The sequence below is a fragment of the Erythrolamprus reginae genome, chromosome 3 (assembly GCF_031021105.1).
Source record: "Erythrolamprus reginae isolate rEryReg1 chromosome 3, rEryReg1.hap1, whole genome shotgun sequence".
Taxonomy (NCBI): Eukaryota; Metazoa; Chordata; class Lepidosauria; order Squamata; family Dipsadidae; genus Erythrolamprus; species Erythrolamprus reginae.
The window spans coordinates 197,362,716-197,383,842 of NC_091952.1; the positions used below are offsets into that span (position 1 = coordinate 197,362,716).

The following is a 21,127-nucleotide window of genomic DNA, read 5'->3' on the forward strand; positions in this document are numbered from 1 at the left end:
GCCATCGTTTGTGTGTGTGGGTGCCATACTGACAGGTACCATACCGTAATCAGTGTACCGTACAGTACACTTTCTTTGGGGGTGTCAGCTTTTCTGCCTGTGAATTTGTCTTATTTGAGAAATATAAGGCACCCCCCGTAAATAAGACGTAGCACAACTTTTGGAGCAAAAATTAATATAAGACAGTGTCTTATTTTCGGGGAAACACGGTATCATCCCAGTGCCGAAGAAGCCCTCCATCAAGGAACTGAATGACTACAGACCAGTTGATCTAACATCTGTAGTTATGAAAACCTTTGAAAGGCTATTGATGTTCCACTTGAAAACCATCACGGATCCACTGTTAGATCCCCTGCAATTTGCATACCAAGCAAATCGATCAACAGTTGATGCTGTTAATATGGCTCTGTAGTGAATTTAATAACTAGTAGTACAATTAAATTAGACTCTGAGAACCTCTAATACCTATAGTTTGATCTTTTGGTTTGCACCATTAAACAACCTACTATATTATGAAGCCTCTTCAATCATTTTCATATTCTTGAAGTAGAATTTACACATATGTATAATAACATGCTTTATCTTTGAGTCAGATAGGTGGTAAGACGATTGTTGTTTAATAATTTTAAAGTGAGACTTTTAACCATAAAAGACTTTAGAAAGCCAGAAAAAAAGGCTTTATAGAATTTTTTTTAAAAAAACTGGATTCCCTTTCAATCTTTTTCTTTGTTTTCTATTGTTAATTTTTTTTTTTAAGGAACCTGCTCATTGGTTCTTAACAATTTTCAAACTTGGTTCTTGACTAAATACCCTGATTGGAAATTTGGTTGCATTTATGAATGTTTTGATGTATGAAGGAACTTGGTTTCACAGAGGTCAGAGAAAACTCTAGAGAGAATGCCTAATTTGCCACAAAGATATAAATTAATCTGCCTAAAGTTACCAATATATTAAAAAGTTATATTAATGGGTTTTTAATTGTTTCTAACATCAGACTACTATTGTACACTGCTTTATTGTTGCTGTTAGCCGCCCCGAGTCTCCGGAGAGGGGCGGCATACAAATCCAATAAGTAAGTAAGTAAGTAAGTAAGTAAGTAAGTAAGTAAGTAAGTAAGTAAGAAAGAAAGAAAGAAAGAAAGAAAGAAAGAAAGAAAGAAAGAAAGAAAGAAAGAAAGAAAGAAAGAAAGAAAGAAAGAAAGAAAGAAAGAAAGATTTCTGTCCGTGCCTTACCTGTATTTCAGAATGTATGTGGGAAGTGATGCTGAATTGCTGATTTGTGTGTTATTACTGTGTAGAGAACCTTTCTTATTATATCATAGTATTTCTTTCTGTCCAGCCCAAGTGGAGGTACTCTCTGCTGCCCTCCGAGCGTCCAGTCTAGATCCTCAAGAGGAGCCTGCAGCAAGCATGGGCAAGTTTTCAAACTATCAAAACGAAGTGTGCATCAAAGACCAACTAAACTATACATTCATCCAGGATAACACAGTGCCTTTAATCAATGATGCTGTTGAGGTAAAGAAAAGAAAAGATAATTTATGAATTTATAAATTACTATAGCACATTTTATATAGTGATCCTGTGCCGTGTAAATATGCCTAGGATGTTGCTGTACACAGTGTTTCTTTTTAAGAAATGTCCTTTTTCCTCTACACCTTTCAGGACATTGTAGAATCCACTCTCCGTTATATTCACACTGACTCGGACTTGAACACTAATAGTTGTTTCAGCCTTGAAGAAGAAAAAAAAACTAAAATTCAGGTATGTTTTAAATGTTTCTCAGGTTCATAGAAAAGCTATACTAAAAGCTAAATCTACATATTCATCTCCAGTCTGTAACTAGATTACCCTTAATCTGTTGGGTCATTAGGGGTATTTTCTTACTTAAGAGAAAAATCGATGTCTAAGGGTAAAAAAGCACAAGAAAAATAGGACTTCTGATTTTCTAGTGCAGTGATGGCTAAGCTTTTTTTCCTCAGGTGCCGAAAGCACAAGCATGTGTGCAATAGCGCGTGTGCCCACACCCATAATAGAAACATAGAAGATTGACGGCAGAAAAAGACCTCATGGTCCATCTAAGTCTGCCCTTATACTATTTCCTGTATTTTATCTTATGATGGATATATGTTTATCCCAGCCATGTTTAAATTCAGTTACTGCGGATTTACCAACCACGTCTGCTGGAAGTTTGTTCCAAGCATCTACTTGCTATATTTTACTGAATAATACAATGCCCTCCCTGCCCTGTGTTACACCCCCCCCATGCCCCATTTTGGTCCTAGCAGACAAGCGCGCATGAAACACACACACACACACCCGCACCTCACTTTGAACCTAGCAGGTCTCCCTAAAACTTCTGGAAGCTGGAAATGGCCCATTTCCGGACTTCTAGCAGTCCTGTTTTTCGCCCTCCCTAGACTCTGGATGCTTTCCTAGAGCCTGGGAAGGGCGAAGACGACTTTCCCCAGCCCTCTGGCCTTCAAAACAGGCCATGTGAAGACTCCTGAGAGGGGAGGGGCAGCATGGGTGGGGCAACCAAAAATCAGCTGGCTGGCACATGGACATGCACGCTGGAGGTGACCGATAGCAGCAGCTCGCATGCCCGCAGAGATGGTTCCATGTACCACCTGTGGCACGTGTGCCATAGGTTCACCATCATGGCTCTAGTGACTTAACTGTAGGTGACCACCCTCCAGCAGCCATTGGTGAAACCAGTCCACGTAGCCTCCAAGAGGGGTAGGGTTTAACCAATCTACTGAACCTCCAGGAGGTGGTGCAGCAGTGTGGCAATATTGAAGCAATCATAAAAATAGACTAACAATCCGAGGCCTAGAAAGCCTAGAACTACGACGCCTAAAACATGATCTGAGTATTGCCCACAAGATCATATGCTGCAATGTCTTACCAGTCAATGACTACTTCAGCTTCAACCGCAATAACACAAGAGCACGCAACAGATTCAAACTTAATACGAACCGCGCCAAACTTGACTGTAAAAAATATGATTTCAACAATCGAGTTATCGAAGCGTGGAACTCAATTGTGTCAACCCCTAACCCCCAACACTTCTCCCTTAGACTCTCCACGATTGACCTCTCCAGGTTCCTAAGAGGCCAGTAAGGGGCGTACATAAGTGCACTGGTGTGCCTTTTGTCCCCTGTCCAATTGTCTTTCTTTCACCTATCTTATATATTCTCTTCCTTTCATATATCCTCTCCTCTAAGTTCACCTTCACCCTTTTTTATATTATCACATATCTATTTTCTTCCTATGTATTTATGTACAGTAGTCCCTCGCTATACCGCGCTTCACCTACTGCGGCTTCACTTCATCGCGGGTTTCTGAGGAAGTTGATCGGCAGATTTAAACAGCCCGCCGAACTCGATCGGCAGTTTTTTTTTTAAAAAAAATCTAAAATTGTAAATACTGTATTTAAATACTGTATCTAAAATAAATACTGTGTGGGAAGGGTTTATAAACACTTAAAACAATGAAAACAATTACAATATAAATACTTAAATAAGTACTATCAGTCGATAAATTCCCCATCGCGGATTTCACCTATCGCGGCCAGGTCTGGAACGTAACACCAGCGATAGGTGAGGGACTACTGTATTGGACAAATGAATAAATACATAAATAAATAAATAAATTCAACTAATTTCAATCCCATAGGAATCTTGGGTTATGGACGCATTTGGTAAATTAGCCATTTGATGATTCTTGGTTCAAAAACTGTTGCTCTATGATACTATTTTGGCTAATTAAAGATTACATACAGAGGAGGTTTAGAGGTATATAGGTATTTATCAGCTCAAATTTTATTCTCTTGTTAGTGAGTCTTAACACAGTATTGGAATTTGAATGTTCTAGCTCTGTGTTGAGCTCTCAGAGAACAAAACATGAACAGGCAAGGTCAAGCTTTATTTCTATTTCTCCTCTTTTTATTTACGCTTGGGAAAACCACTAAAGAAATGATTATCTTTTTCTTACAATTACAGTGGTACCTCGAGATACGAGTTTAATTCGTTCCGAACCTGGGCTCTTAAGTCGAGCAGCTCTTATCTCGAACGACTTTTCCCCATAGGAATTAATGTAAATAATTTTAATTGGTTCCAGCCCTCAAAAAACTCACAAAGTTAGTCTAAATTATGCAGAAAGACATGTTTTTAATGAAGAAATGTACATGTACATATAAATGAATAATGAAGTTTCTTTCACTTAACTTGTAAACTTTCTTAAACTTTTAAATTTACATATGTTCAACTTCTCTGCCACCCAATCCTGTAGGACAGAGGTCCCCAACCCTTTTTGCACCAGGGACCGGCTTTAAGCGATCAAGAGAGGAATGGGTGAATGAATGGACGGAGGGTGGGAAGGAAGGAAGGAAAGAGGGAAGGGACAGGAACAGAGGAAGGAAGCAAGGAAACTTATGAAAGGGGAGAGTAAGAGAGGAATGAGTGAAGGGAGGGAGGGAGGGAAGAAGGTGGGAAGGAGAAAGAAAAGAAGAAATAGAGGAAGGGAAGGTAAAAGAGAGAAAGAAAAAGAGCAAGAAAGAAAGAAAGAAAGAAAGGAAGGAAGGGGGAAGGGACAGGAACAGAGGAAGGAAGCAAGGAAACTTATGAAAGGGGAGAGTAAGAGAGGAATGAGTGAAGGGAGGGAGGGAAGAAGGTGGGAAGAAGAAAGAAAAGAAGAAATAGAGGAAGGGAAGGTAAAAGAGAGAAAGAAAAAGAGAAAGAAAGAAAGCTGCAAGCACCCCCCCGAGCCCCCCAGGCCGGCTGCAACCTTTTAAAACACGCGCGCCGCTTCGCAGCTGTCTCCTGAAGCCGAACGCGGAAGTTAGCGTTTGGCTTCAGGAGACAGCTCCTTGGCGCTTGTATCTCGAATTTGGGCTTGTAAGTAGAACAAAAATATCTCTCCCCTCCCAGCTCTTATCTCGAGTTGCTCTTAAGTAGAGCAGCTCTTATGTCGGGGTTCCACTGTATCAGTTTTTATTTTCCAATTTTAATCTTCACTGTTCCCTTGTAACTCAAACTGAGATAGACTGGTTTTCCTCTGGGCTTTTTGACAGCCTCAAGATTTAGAAGAAAGTTATATATTCTTAACTATGGCAGTGCATCACTTTCCAGAATCTGTTTTTCTTTAAAATATATTTAAACAGCCTGGGAGCAGCACGCATGTAGCCCTTTTTCATCTTTTTGCCTCAAATCCTGTATCTTTGTTCATTTCTAAGATGCTCCTTTTTAATCTTGGGACAAGGTATGAAGTAGATATTAACAAAATTGGATAAGGGTTTCAGTTTATACATATAATTTTTTAATCTGTACTTTTCATAATTAGACATATGGCATTCTCATTGAATATAATCCTGAATATTCACAGTTTTAATATAAAACCAGGTGTTTAAAATTGACTGAGCAACTTCAAATAGAAGGTTGGAGAGAAATCATTAAAGGCATGAGAACTTTTCTCCAATTCTTTAATACATCTTGGACGGGACAGCTAGTCCTGTTGGATTTGTCTACTCACAATTTCATTTGCAAATGCCACCACAAATGTTTAACATATGTTGCATCATTCAAGATACAGCCATGCATTCTCCTTTTCCAGTTTTGTAAAGGATTTTATATCTTTCAGGTGACTTCTAAATTCTGTTTTTCTGTTTTAGGACGTTGTACCTCAAGCTTTGCTAGACCAGTATTTATCCATGACTGATCCCTCTCGAGCTCAGACTGTTGATACCGAGATTGCCAAACACTGTGCCTATAGCCTTCCAGGGGTGGCACTTACCCTAGGTAGACAGAACTGGCATTGCCTGAAAGACACCTATGAGACTCTTGCTTCTGATATGCAGGTAATGGAAAATCAACATTGTACTTGGATGGTATAGAAATTTGTTATGCTACTTTAAGATTAATTTGTCTCATTGAAGTAATAAAAAAACAAATGTTGGTTTATTTCTAGTGCTTCTTGGATTTTTTTTAATGAGAAAGATGTTTTAGAAAATGTGAGAAAGTTAATTTATAGATTATATCTCTCTGTTTAGATAGTTAAATAACTATTGGAATTTTATTTCACTCTGCAATATAGTTACACTGAAATTTGTTTGCTTGTTGAGATGTAATTTATGTAAAATATCATTTTTCCTGCTTAATTGTTGTTTAAGAAATAAATATGGTTATCTAATAAAAGCGGGGGGAGTAAGAATTAGAAAAATATTTTACTTCCTGCTCAGAAATTGTTACAAAACTGGTCTAATATTTCTAAAAGGCCAGACATTATTAGCAAAAGAGGAATTATTTGACTGCAAAATTGCAGGCAAAAGAGAGAGAGAGATTTTATAATTAGTTCTCTATGGAATTTTATTGGCCTTGTGATTGGATACACAAAGAATTTGTCTTGTATATACTCTCTAAGTGTAAAAAGAAAAGATAAGTTCTTCAAGAATAATAAAGTACCACACTTAATAATAGTCCGGGTACAAATAAACAATCAAATTATATTAGAAACCAGTCAATATAAATTGTAAGGATACAAGCAACTAAATTACAGCTATTCAGTAATTTGTGGGAGGAGATGGGTGATGGAAATGATGAGATTAACAGTAGTGCAGACTTAGTAAATAGTTTGACAGTGTTGAGGGAATTATTTGTTTAGCTGAGTGATGGCATTCGGGGAAAAACTGTTCTTGTGTCTAGTTGTTCTGGTGTGCAGTGCTCTTTAGCGTCATTTTGAGGGTAGGATTTGAAAGAGTTTATTATGTCCAGGATATAAGGGGCCTATAACTATTTTCCCAGCCCTCTTTTTGACTCGTGCAGTATACAGGTCCAATGGAAGGCAGGTTGGTAGCAATAGTTTTTTCTGCAGTTCTAATTATCCTCTGAAGTCTGTGTCTGTCTTGTAGGATTGCAGAATCGGTTTGACAGTTATAGAAGTGCAGATGACAGACTTAATAATTCCTCTGTAGAACTGTATCGGCAGCTCCTTGGACAGTTTTAGGTTTCTGAATTGGCACAGAAAGAACATTTTTGTTCTTTTTTGATGACATTTTTGATGTTAGGTGTCCATTTTAGATCTTATGATATGGTCAAACCAAAGAATTTGACGGTCTCTACTGTTAATACTGTGTTATCTAGTATTGTAAGAGGTGGAAGTATGGGCAGGTTTCTCCTAAAGTCTACCACCATTTCTACGATTTTGAGTGTTTTCAATTCCAGATTGTTCTGGCCACACCACAAGGTTAGTTATTCAATCTCCTGTCTGTATGTGGACTCATCATTGTCTTGAATGAGACCAATCACTGTTGTATCATCTGCAAACTTCAGTGAGCTCATCCAAGGGCATGGGGTAAGGTATCATCAGTACGCTGATGATACCCAGCTTTACATCTCCACCCCATGTCCAGTCAACGAAGCAGTGGAAGTGATGTGCCGCTGTCTGCAGGCTGTTGGGGCCTGGATGGGTGTCAACAGACTCAAACTCAACCCTGATAAGACGGAGTGGCTGTGGGTTCTGCCTCCCAAGGACAATCCCATCTGTCCGTCCATTACCCTGGGGGGGGAATTATTGCCCCTACTCTCCTTGCCTTTCGTAAGCTCCTTAAAACCCACCTTTGTCGTCAGGCATGGGGGAACTGAGACATCTCCCCCGGGCATATACAATTTATGCATGGTATGTTTGTATGTATGTTTGCTTAGTAAATGGGGTTTTTAAAATATTTTAAATTATAATTTAGATTTGTCATGAACTGTTTTATTTTGTTGTGAGCCGCCCCGAGTCTGCGGAGAGGGGCAGCATACAAATCTAAATAATAAATAAAATAAAGTTTAACAGATGGATCGTTTGAGATGCAGTCATTAGTGTATAGAGAGAAGTGAAGATAGCACACTGCCTTGGGGGAGACCTGTGCTAATTATACAGTTGTCTGATGAGATTCTGCTTAGCTTTACTTGCTGCTTCCTATTTGTTATGAAGCTTATGATCCACTTACAAGTGTGTTCAGGTGTTGCTACTGGTTCAGCTTAGTTAGAAAAGTGTCTGGAATGATGGTATTGGAATGTTATTAATGTTATTATATTCCTGGATTGGTAAGAATGCAAAATATTTTTTTTTTTAAAATCAGTAGACAAATGAAGATACAGTAGTACCTCAAGATATGAACCCCTCGTCTTACGAACAACTCGTGATACGAACCCGGGGTTCCGAAAAATTTTACCTCTTACGAACTTTTTTCGAGTTACGAACCGGCGTTCGGGAGGCTGCTGGGAAGCCCCTCGGCTGTTTTAAAAGGTGACAGCCAGGCGGTGGGGCTTCCCAGCAGCCTCCCGAACGCCGGTTCGTAACTCGAAAAAAGTTCGTAAGAAGAGACAAAATTTTTCTGAACCCCAGGTTCTGTTCGGGAGGTTGCTGGGAAGCCCCCCCCCAGCCCGGCTGTCACCTTTTAAAACAGCCGCGCGTCTTCCCAGCAGTCTCCGAACGCCGAACGCGGAAGTTCGGGTTTGGCGTTCGGCTTCGGGAAGCTGCTGGGAAGCCGCGCAGCTGTTTTAAAAGGTCACAGCCGGGCTGGGGGGCTTCCCAGCAACCTCCCGAACCCTGAACTTTTGCCGAACTTCTGGGTTCGGGGTTCGGGGGGGTGCTGGGAAGCCCCCCAGCCTGGCTGTGACCTTTTAAAACAGCCGCGCGGCTTCCCAGCCGTCTCCCGAAGCCGAACGCCAAACCCAAACTTCCGCGTTCGGCGTTCGGAGGCTGCTGGGAAGCCCCGCCGCCCGGCTGTCACCTTTTAAAACAGCCTGGGGGCTTCTTGGCGGCCTCCCGAACGCCGAACCCGGAAGTTCGGGTTTGTCGTTCGGCGTTGGGGAGGTCGCTGAGAAGCCCCCAGGCTGTTTTAAAAGGTGACAGCCGGGGGGCAGCGGGTTTTTTGCGGGGGGTTTTTTGGTTGCACGGATTAATTGACTTTACATTGTTTCCTATGGGAAACAATGTTTCGTCTTACGAACCTTTTGTCTTACGAACCTCCCCCTGGAACCAATTAGGTTCGTAAGACGAGGTATGACTGTAATTTGTTTTCTCCTGAAAATGTTTGTCCTATTTGCCATTGGTTTTTTTCCTAACTTTTTTCTGATAAAATTGAAACGTACTATTTCCTTATTTTGCTTTAATATTGTACTTGCAATGAAATGAACTGGAATTATTTTGTATAATTGATAATTGCTTTGGTCCTTTCAGTGGAAAGTCCGAAGAACGTTAGCTTTCTCCATACATGAACTTGCAGTCATTCTTGGAGATCAGCTTACTGCAGGTGACCTGGTTCCAGTCTTTAACGGCTTCTTAAAAGATCTGGATGAAGTTAGGATCGGGGTGCTTAAGCATCTACATGATTTTTTGAAGGTATATTATTCTTTTATATATATTCAAAAATAAAATTATATTTTTCCTTCTTTCCTGTATTTTTTGTTTTAACTTATCAAATTTATTTATGAGATTATTATTATATTTGTAATTACATTTCTGATTTAATTTTATACTGCATATTGCTGTCTTACAACAATTTCAAAAATGCCTTTTAAGACAACTTCAGTTTTTAATACAGTGATTTTACTCAGATTCTCTTAGCAATTTATTATTTTCTATGTGATTTTTAAAAGGTTTCATAATTGTTTGTTCTAGCTTCTTCATCCTGATAAGAGGCGGGAGTATCTTTACCAACTTCAGGAATTTTTGGTCACAGACAATAGCAGGAACTGGCGTTTTCGAGCAGAGCTTGCTGAGTAAGTTTCTGTGATAATTAGATGTGTCAGCAACATATATAAGGGCATGTTGCTTGTTAACATGTGAACCAAGATGAGTCTTGTTTTTCTCTTAATAATCTTTATCCTAAGCCAAAATGCAAACCAAGGAACTCCTGTTGGAAATGGCTTGTGTTTGATTGGATATTTCTTCTTAATTCATCCAATGTGTTGCTTAGGAAACCCCACCCACCCCTACTTTTGTTGCATACCATTTCTGAGGGTTTTGTTTACCCTTAGCAATAACATCTTGGCAATAAACATCATTAAGGTCCTTGCAAAGACTGAGGCCAGAAGGAAATGAATTAAAGTGTCTCACTGCATAATTTTCATTACTTGGAAATAGATCTTAGTTTGTTGTAGTTATTGATATTATTATTATTTATTAGATTTGTATGCTGTCCCTCTCCGAAGACTCGGCGGCTCACAGCATATAATATAAAACAGTAAATACAAAAACAAATCTAATTAATTAAAAACTATATAAACTAAAAACCCGATATATTAAAAATCAATCAAACAAATTCAAATCACAGTCATACAGTCATTATCCTTATCCTTTTAATGTTTTATATTTTCAAAGTATTTAGGAAAATTTACAATGAGAACAAAATTAGAGGATGCTTCTTAAACTGATTATTAAAATAGCCATAATTACAATATAAATATGTAAATAGTGAATAGCATAAGAACTTTATGTACAAAGAATTATATAAAACATCAGTAAGGTATGCTATAAATGTTTAAGAAAGGTTGTAAATATTTAAGTATTAATCAATGCATTTAACTGAAGAAAACAACTTCTGATAAGAGTGGGGCTATAAAGAACGCCTATACAGTAATATCTCTACCTAAGAACGCCTCTACTTACAAACTTTTCTAGATAAGAACCGGGTGTTCAAGATTTTTTTGCTTCTTCTCAAGAACTATTTTTCACTTACAAACCTGAGCCTCTGAAACTGTAACCGAAAAGGGCAGGGGGAAGCCTCCATGGGGCATCTCTAGGAATCTCCTGGGAGGAAACAGGGCCAGAAAAGGCGGGGAGAAACTTCCGTGGGGCCTCTCTAGGAATCTCCTGGGAGGAAACAGGGCCTCCACCCTCCCTATGGTTTCCCCAATCACACACATTATTTGCTTTTACATTGATTCCTACGGGAAAAATTGCTTCTTCTTACAAACTTTTCTACTTAAGAATCTGGTCACGGAACAAATTAAGTTCGTAAGTAGAGGTACCACTGAATATGTTTTATGTTTGTGTTTTGTACTGTGTTATCTTAAAAAAATAGTTTCAAAAATTAAAATAGCCATAACTATTCTGTTTCAAAATGAACATAGTTAAAATTTTTAGAAAATAGAAAAAGAAGCTCCTTATTTTTTCTCTTACCAGATGATAAATTAATAGCTATGACATGACCCATCCATGGTTACTCATAAGTAGGTCCTAATGGGTTCAGAATAATTTATTCTTAATAGAGTTTTAATTCAGAGAGGTTTTCTACTAAACTAATGTAGTTGGTATTATAGTGCACAAGTCTGTTAGTTCAAAGAGCAGAAACATCTTTCTGCTCTCTCAGATACCCAAGAAAACATTCCTTGCTAAGTCTGGAACAAGCTACAAAGGTAGTGAGTGGGTAACGAGTAGATGTTAAAGACTGCTCAGAATCAGTAGTGTCAATAAAGCAGATGGTTCCTGCTATTTTACGGTTTCCTTCAAAAACGTTATATTAGGTCAGATCAAGACTTAGTTCTATACTAGGAGAGACCACAGTTCTTTGTGATACATCATCATTTTCAATGAGTGCCAGAAATTATGGCACAGAATGTTAGCTTGGAAAATGTGAAGAGCAGCCATTTAATGTTAACATGCCCTATGAATGATGGGTCCTCTGTGAGTTGATCAGCAATAAATCCAACAATTGTTGAGACAAGTAAATACATTTGACATTTTCAGTCCACGTATGTCATGAGTGCTAAACGAAATGACTGGAAATGCCATTCACAAACTGGCTTCTAAGGCTGGTCATAAAACCAGCCATGGCTAGTCATAAAACACCAACTTACCACCAAGCAAGCAAGGTTGGTGCAACACTTCTTTTTATTCTACCCAGGACACTTCTTTATGTATTCCTGTGACTTCATCTTTTGGTGGGCTAGGGGATATTTACAAAAAGACCCTCCAACAACACACTTTGGACTAAAACTACTTTTTATTTTCTCAGCATGCCTGTAAGCCTGATGTAGAATCCAAAGGCATCTCAAAAAATATTCTAAAAGCTAGTGTCCTGCTTGGTAGCAAGCCAACTTTTTTATTTTTCTTGAAACGTCTCATTGCATTGGCAGGCTGCCAGCCTTTGGCCTTGTTTAAGCTAATGAATTCCCTTTTAGGGAAACCTGCACAAATAAATTACCCATCTGGCCAGTTTGACACTGTTGCTCACAACTTTGTCAACAGAATTGCTCAGATTCACATTAGTCTGAACTCTTCATGGAGGTGCTTGAAGCAATGACTAGCATAACATCCTGCAATGGTCCGGTCTGTAGATTCTGTTCAAATGACCAGAATACTGTTGAATATGTTTTCCATCATGTATTGACTGGATCTGTGCCCACCTGGATGTTTTGGGGGACAGGTGGGAATATAACAGTTTACACTTGTGGTAAACTTGCTTTGCTTACCATTAAATGTCCAAATGCAATTGAAAGACTTTGTCTGGCTTGGTACAAAACAATTTAAGGATTGGCAACTTGAACCAACTCATTCTGTGTTTTCAAGTAGAGGAAATCATTAGGGAATTTGCATTTTTGTTGTTTTTGTATCCTGTGAGCCACCCCGAGTCTTCGGAGAAGGGCGGCACACAAATCTAATAAATAATAATAATAATAATAATAATAATAATAATAATAATAATTTCCATAAAATAAAGAATTGAAACCAAGCAACAATATTTTTCTGTGATGGCTCTGATATTATGGAACAGCATATTAGTATAGGTAATAATAGTAATAGTAACGGCAGGAGGTAGGAGTAGGTGTAGTAGATTCTTATAGAAACTCAGCATATATCTTTAGGCATATTGCTTCCCCCATGTACTGTACAGTGGTACCTCTACTTAAGAACGTCATTTGTTCCGTGACCAGGTTCTTAAGTAGAAGCAATTTTTCCCATAGAAATCAATGTAAAAGCAAATAATGCGTGCAAACCCATTAGGAAAGAAATAAAAGCTCAGAATTTGGGTGGGAGGAGGAGGAGGAAGAGGAGGAGGAGGACAGTCGCTGCCGAAGGAAGAGGGTGAGGTGAGGTGAATTTTTAAAAATCCAAAAATTTAAGGCTTAAGAAAAGAAAAGAGGGACTCTGAGGCGACGAGGAGGAGCACACGCCTCCAATACACCTGGCGCGAGGCTGCTTCTCATACACTAGCTGCTGCTACTGCTACCTGCTGCCTCTTTCTTCCCATGCTGAAGGGTTCCCCTCTCCTCTTGCTTTGTAGCCGGTGCTTTTCCTTCGCTGTGGTGACTCCTCGGCTGCCCAGAGTGAAGGGAGCATTTCTTTTCTCTGGGCGCTGGCAGAGGTTTATTTCCTATCCAAGCACCCAGAGAAAGGAAAATGCTTTGTTCGCTCTGGACTGCCAAAGCCTCCTTAAGTACCACCGAAAGGCTCCTCAGGCAGCCCAGATGGCCGGGATTAAAGGGGGAATGGCAGAAAACTGGCTGGTCCTTCGTGCCGCTCTCAAATTTCCTGGGAATTTTTTCCGGGCTCCGGTTCTTAAGTAGAAAATGGTTAAGTAGAGGCAAAAAATCTTGAACACCCAGTTCTTATCTAGAAAAGTTCTTAAGTAGAGGTGTTCCTAAGTAGAGGTACAACTGTATTTGGGGAATCATACCATCATTTCTGGTTTTATCTCCCTGGAAATAAACTCAACTCCAGAAATTAATGATCAGTACTCTAAAATTATTGCCCCAATAACAACCTTATTTCAGTACTCAGGATAAATGATAAACTCCATAGGGGTTTGAATAAAAGTGGTCTTAAGGGTTTGTTATATTTTAAGACAATTGAAAATTATTAATAAATTAGCATATTGCCAACTCATTAACTTTCGTTAATTGTAATAAAATCATTATTGTGATTGTTTTGAAAATGTCTTCTTTTGGTTTTTCCCCTATTCTTGTAGGCAGCTGATTTTGCTTCTTGATCTGTATAGTCCGAGAGACATATATGATTATCTGCGACCTATTGCCCTCAACCTATGTGCAGACAAGGTGTCTTCTGTTCGATGGATTTCCTACAAGCTGGTATAAGTTAAAAAGCAGTCCTTGAACACAACAGTTTAATACACCAACTATTTTAGCGATTGATTTACGTAAATGGACCATGTTTTCTAGGTTAGTGAAATGGTAAAGAAGCTGTACAATGCTCCAACACCAACATTTGTGATTGATCTTATGAATGAACTGATTGAAAGATTCTGCAGATGTCCAAAGTGGTCTGGTCGACAAGCATTTGTCTTTATTTGCCAGGTAAGAATTATTCTTATACCTCTTCATAATCACTATTGTGTGTGGATTCTTCATTTTCCATTCTAAATTATTTTGCATTTTAAAGTATGAAAATGGTAAAAAAGAAATAAGATACAAGCTGCTGACTATCATTCTTGTTTCGTTGCTCCTTACATAAAATAAATAAATCCAAGTGGCTTGCTCTGGATTACTGTAAATGTTGCTCATTTATTCAATCTAATTTAATTAGTTATAAATTAATTATTTAGTAATTGATTTAATTACATCAATTTAATTATCAAAATTCAGCACAATTTATTTAGCAGATTATATGATCACAAGCATTTATGGCCTATTCCAAATATGCAGTTAAACAAGCCAGGATTTAGTGTAATTATTTCCATATTTCATTATTCAAAAGAAAAATTCTTTTTCACTGATTGACTGATTGTATTTATGACAAGATGAAGAAAGAAGAGGCTGAATAGGAGAAGAACAACAAAGCTAGAAAGAAAAGAAAAAAAGCCCAAATCTGACAAAGATTCTTGTTCTGTTCTACTTTCACCTCACTGTCCACCATTAAACCATTGATTTAATGAAGCAGGGTTTTTTAGATATCATTCTTTTTCAGACTATTATAGAAGAGGACTCCCTGCCAATGGATCACTTTGCTGAGTATCTACTGCCCCATTTGCTACACTTGGCCTCAGACCGAGTTCCAAACGTTAGAGTCCTGCTTGCAAAGACCTTAAGACAAACACTCCTAGAAAAAGGTTGGTGGCACTAAACTTATCAAATTGCCTTGCTGACTTTCCTGTGATCTTGGAAGTAATTTCCTATGTACTTATTATCTAGAACAGTGTTTTTCAACCAGTGTGCCGTGAGACATGGTCAGGTGTGCCGCGAAGCTCAGAGAGAGAAAGAAAGCAAGAGAGAAAGAAAGAAAGAAGAGAGAGAGAAAGAAAGCAAGAGAGAGAAAGAGTGAGAGAGAGAAAGAGAACAAGAGAAAGAAAGAAAGAGAGAAAGAAAGAAGAGAGAAAGAAAGAAAGCAAGAGAGAGAAAGAGTGAGAGAGAGAAAGAGAACAAGAGAAAGAAAGCAAGAGAGAGAGAAAGTGAAAGAAAGAAAGCAATAGAGAGAGAGAAAGAGAGGGAGGGAAGGAGAGAGAGAGAAAGACATAGAGGGAGGGAGGGAGGGAGAGAGAAAGAGAGCAAAAAAGAGAGGGAGGAAGGAAGAGAAAGAAAGAGGGATGGAGAGAGAAAGAAGGAAGGGCGAGAAAGAGAGAGGGAGAAAGAAATAGAGTGAAAGAGAGGAAGAGAGAGAGAGAATTTTTTTGTCCAAACTTTTTTTAGCCCCCCCCCCCCCCCACTCAATGTGCCCCAGGGTTTCGTAAATGTAAAAAATGTGCCGCAGCTCAAAAAAGGTTGAAAATCACTGATCTAGAAGGCAATGACAAGGACCACTGAGTAATCCTTTGTTTTAAATTGGATTGTACTTTGAACTAAATTAGAATGTGGAAAGTAGTTTAGCCAAAATTTAGGGGGATATAAAGTTTTCTAAGAGTCAAGTTTGAACAAGGAAGAAATGGAGATATTAGTATAGGTAGGAAGGTAGAAAGTACTGAGGAAGTACAGAATTTGCCTCTCCTAATTTTAACCAGTTTTGTCTTCAGGTAATATTTACCGTAATTAAAACAGTTCATGAGGTAGTTGCCTGAAGTCTCAACTGTAAAAACTCTTCCTATAATGCAGGGGTAGGAGGACCCAAGAGGATTACAATAATTTTTGGAGAGGCTTAAGTCTTTTTTTTTTAAAGTCTCCTCACAACATGCCCCAAATGGGTGAAAAGATTTACCTCATTTTTTGTGATGTTACAGGCAGTCCTCAATTTTTGATCATAATGGAGCCTGGAATTACATGCTAGTGCCTGATCAATTAAATGGTCCCATCCTAAATTTCTTCCTTTCACTATGAAGCCACTGGAGACTCCTCTCTCTTTTCTGTTTCCTAGGCAGCATATCTTCCCCTCTTCCCTCAAGGCCATTCTCACACACCATTATACATACCCAGTTTAGCTTTCAAAAGAAAACAAAATAAAAAGAGCAGCTCCTAATATCAAAATAGTTGCCCATTCCTCCTGCAGTGACTAAACTGATTGTGATGCCCTTATAGTTGAAGATACTTGGCATGTGCTCATGGACAACTCTGAATCCTGAACACATGTACGGGGAGTTAGTCCACCGCACAGGACTGGATAATATATTGGATAAGGTTAAATTTTTACTTTTATTTTTTCCAAACTGTATATATTACAGTGAAAGAAAGACCTTTTGCTTTCAAAAATATTCTCCTTTTTATACAGTCTGTGAAATAAGAGGCATCTGATAAAATGATTATTGAAAAGATTAGTAACCGGTAGTTGGGGTGGGAGATAGAAGACAGGCTGAATATAGAAAAGAATGGGAAAATATTTATGGGATTAAGAATGTAAATAGAAAATTAGTTGGAAAGAAAATACTGCAGAATAAAGAGATTTCATTGGCAAAGCCCGATAGCTTAGAAAAGATTAGGAAGGTAATAGAATAAGGAAGAGACAGAAGCATAAATTGTAAGGAAGGACCTATAAGCATGGAACGACAGTGGGACATGAAGGAGAAAAATAACAATGTAAAGAATTTATCCTGAATTCTCCAGGGTGAAAAGGACACGAAGTAGAATTGATAATTTTTATTTAAAAAATGCAAAGTAGGTTAGGCCCAAAAGCCAGAATGAAATTACCGATTGCAGAAGTGTAAGTATAGTAAAACAGACTATGGAATGTGCAGAATTGGACATGATGACAATAAAACCAAGAGATAAGGAGACTTGGAATATTACAAAATCTGGAACTTGTTTTACGATTGGTTGGAAAGGAGAAAAAAATAATAAATAAAATTGTAAATACTCAGCTTATTAATAGAAACATTATTTTGTATATAAATAAGACTATAACCATAGTTACTGAGTTGTAAAGAAAAGATACTATTGGGAAAAAAGAATAGAAATATGTAAGGTACACAAAGTGCATTAATATAAATCGTTGATACTAATTTCTGTAAGAGAACCCTAAGGGTTATTTACATTGTATAGTTGTCAGTGTGGTGTTCAATGTTTTTGTGTTTGTTTTTTCTTTTTTTGTATTTCTTTTTTAATATAACCTAATAATTTTTTTAAAGATAATTTTAATTAAAACTGCAAAGTAGGCTAGAATTAGAGTGAAGAACTGGCCCAGAAGCCAGAATAAGTGAACACAAGAACAAGGGGACACAATCTGGTTAGTTGGGGGAAAGATCAAAAGCAACGTGAGAAAATATTATTTCACTGAAAGAGTAGTAGATCCTTGGAACAAACTCCCAGCGGACGTGGTTGGTAAATCCACAGTACCTGAATTTAAACATGCCTGGGATAAACATAGATCCATTGTAAGATAAAATACAGGAAATAGTATAAGGGCAGACTAGATGGACCATGTGGTCTTTTTCTGCCGTCAGTCTTCTATGTTTCTATGTTTCTAATAAAATTACGGATTGCAGAAGTAGATCCAACATTATTTATTATGTGGATTTGAGGTGAAGGAGGATATGAGCACTAAATGAGGGGAAAAGAAAACAATCTCTTGGCTCCTGCGGACTTTAACTTACATTCCATTTCTGCAATACCCTGATTTTGATGACCAATACTTGCTATTTCCTGCTGATTGGAGCATGACTAATAATAATTCATTCTTTTCCCATTTCCTTTGTCCCCCACCTCCTACAGAATACTTTCTGATGTGTGTTAATTCCCATCAAGAGGCTGTAGAACAGACAATCGTAGCCCTCCAGATGGATAATGACAATGATGTCAAGTATTTTGCAAGCATCCACCCAGCCAGTACCAAAATATCTGATGATGCTATGAGCACAGCCTCTTCAACTTACTAAAAGTAGTTCCTGAATGTTGGTATAATTTTAATAAAAGAGAACAAACATTACAAAATTGTAGGCAATCGTCAAGTGGTCCTAACACGGATTACTGAAACCTCTTTTCCACGGAGGAGAAAAGATCTTACCAGACTTAACTTCAGTTGGATGTTATCTAAATCTGAGATCAAGAATTTTGGAGTCAAGGAAAACCCGTTATGTGTTGAAACTTGACTCTAGAAAAACTTTGCTCAGAGGATTGTATTTGTCACCAGAGCCTTAAATCTTCTGTCTTCCTGAATATGTGAAACTTGAATTGTCTGAGCATTTTCAGTGTAGAAAGGGAGTGATTTCCAGAGACTGTTATTTGTTTTCTGTCAAAAGAGTTACCTTAGCAAACTGTTTCTTTCTTAAGAACCAATAGCTGGTGGATTTATACCGAGAAGCAAAGAAGCTGTCTCCAGTATTAGCTATATTAAAGTTTTTAATCTTTGAAAAGACTTAAATTTGTGTGCAGCTGGGCACATCCTTAAGTGTGAATAGTTTTTATGTGTGTAAATGAGGGAAAAGTAAAAGTTTGGTGTTTTGTTTTTCTCACCTTAAGGACTCAGTGCCAATATTAAACCACAATCTGATTTTAACCCTTAAAACACAGCATATTGCTGTGTCTGTGAACAGAAATCTATGCTGAGTACCTGTGTCCTGATGTTTGATTTTTTATCATGCTGGTCATGACCTGAAGGAAATCTAATAGCACATGTATTTCAAGTCAGGTATTTTAAACTTGATCATGATCGGTTCTGAGGTGCAACTTTTTCTTCATATACTGTACATATCTTGGACCACTTGTGGGAGTGCTGCAGTCTTTAATCATGCTATTTCAAACTGTTGTGATAACATGTTCTTTCCTCAGAATAAAAAAAAATATTAATAAGAGTGAACTTTCCTTTTCTTGATGCCATGTAATCAATTGAAGCTATGAACTGTTTTTTATAAAAACGTTTCCTTGTTCCAGTGTTCAAATGTGCCTAAAAATACAGGTTTAAATTAGCATGATTATGTCAGTGTGTTTTGATTCCCATGTTTTCCTAAAAACAGTTGAACATCCTGATTCCATTGGCGAAAACATCTGTACAATTAGTATTTGTGTTTATATTTTCATAGCCTCAAATGAAGGTATTTTAGGGAGGAAACAATCTGATTTAGCCTGTTTGTATACAGGTCTTTTGAACCCTGATTATATACATCCTGTTTTTAGGATTGTAGTAAATTTATTAATACCAAAGTGCTTAGGAGTCCTGGTGGTGCAATGGTTAGAATGTAGTATTACAGGCTAACTCTGCCCACAGACTGGAGTTCATTCTGATGGGGTTCGTGGTTGACTCAGTCTTCCCTCCTTCCAGAATTAGCTATATTAAAGTTTTTAATCTTTGAAAAGACTTAAATTTGTGTAATCAGCAAAATGAGGACCCAGATTACTGGGGGCAATATGCTGACATTGTAAACTGCCCAGTGTGTACTATAGAGCAATATGAAATGGTATGTAAGTGCTTTTGCTACCGCTGCAGTACATACAGGTGAGGCACTGGGATGGGAATTCATAAAAATACCTTCCTGTAAATCCTTTAAATTATAGCCAGACCTTCTAAGGCCTTTTTCATTTTGTTAACATAATTATATATATGCTTTTTCTGGTTAAGCCTAGGGCTTTGTTTACATGTGCTACTGTACTACACCTGAAGAGAACATGCTCAAATTCCAAACTGGCCATTTGGGTACACTGCAGTTTAGTTTAATTATGGCTTGGCAAAACAGTTGGGGTATTCCTAATGTGCTAGTGTGAATGAAAACTCTCTTTGATATGTTGAAGAAGCCATGCTGAGGCTGGCCTCAGCTTTCTCTAGGGGCATGCATAGGTCATGCTTCCCCTGGACATAAAGGGCATGTGCAGAGACAGCTATCAAAACTGCTGATCAAGATTGGCAAGGAACCTGCCTCTTACTTCAGAGAGGGCTTTATGAAAAACCTCTGTTGGAATACTTTGTACAGCCCTTTTCCTAACATATTTGCTGTTTTCTCAAGTGAACTCAAGATGGGCAGAAAAATATTTCTGCTTAGGCATTATCAATCCATATTTCATCAGCTTATTAACAGAGGGCTTTTCCCCCTAAATGTGAGCCAGCATACATCAAAGTGCCAGTTAAACTATTGAGTTCCTAGTTATAACATAGGAAGGATCCAATTTGAGTCGTCACCAAGATAAGAGGTTTTATCTTCCGAGCTCTCTTCAGGGAACTTCCTTTAGCAGAGTGTATTTTGGACTGTTCTTTCATGGTGTTTATATGGTGTCCGTTGTGATTTTTTAAAGATGCTGATCCAATTTTACATAGGGTTTTTAGTCGTACTTTTAAAATATATTAGATTTGTTCTATATGCTTGTTTTATATTTATTCTGTGTGCCGCCCTGAGACTTTGGAGAAGGGCGGCATGCAAATCTAATAAATTGAATTGAATATCTTAAAAAGCCACAGATAACAAGCACCATATAAATATCACACAATAGTCCAAAGCGCACACACTGCAAGAAGTTCCCAAGATAGGTTTCAGCCCAAGTCTGAAAGCTTGGAAGAGAAAATCGACTCAGATTAGAAAATATAAAGAAATACTTCCCACTAAATCATTTCATTCACATCCTTAAAACATTTTAGCAAAATAATTCTTCTGCAGAAATCATCGTTCTTCTAAAACAGGCTTTTTATTTAACTTACAATTTTGACTGGCATTTAACCAGTGCATCCAAACCAAGCATTTTAACCTCTCCTAGTTTTGGAATTGTTATGTTTCATGTAGTTATTTAGGAACTGGCTTTATACCATATCATGTATATATATTATTTTTTTAACCCCAA

General features: G+C 38.0%; 1 protein-coding gene across 7 annotated transcripts in view; it reads left to right on the plus strand.

The window, feature by feature from the left end:
* The window catches only part of PPP4R1 (protein phosphatase 4 regulatory subunit 1), a 52,635-nt gene extending 33,480 nt beyond the window's left edge, over positions 1–19,155 (plus strand). For all 7 annotated transcript variants that reach the window (XM_070747532.1, XM_070747526.1, XM_070747527.1 and 4 more), the window contains 9 exons: positions 1,339–1,514; positions 1,662–1,760; positions 5,668–5,853; positions 9,225–9,386; positions 9,666–9,766; positions 13,957–14,077; positions 14,168–14,302; positions 14,913–15,054; positions 18,077–19,155. In XM_070747532.1, the coding sequence (XP_070603633.1) occupies positions 1,339–1,514; positions 1,662–1,760; positions 5,668–5,853; positions 9,225–9,386; positions 9,666–9,766; positions 13,957–14,077; positions 14,168–14,302; positions 14,913–15,054; positions 18,077–18,240 (1,286 nt within the window). In that variant the 3' untranslated portion in view covers positions 18,241–19,155. The remainder of the gene's footprint in view (positions 1–1,338; positions 1,515–1,661; positions 1,761–5,667; positions 5,854–9,224; positions 9,387–9,665; positions 9,767–13,956; positions 14,078–14,167; positions 14,303–14,912; positions 15,055–18,076) is intronic.
* The last annotated feature ends 1,972 nt before the right edge of the window (positions 19,156–21,127 follow it).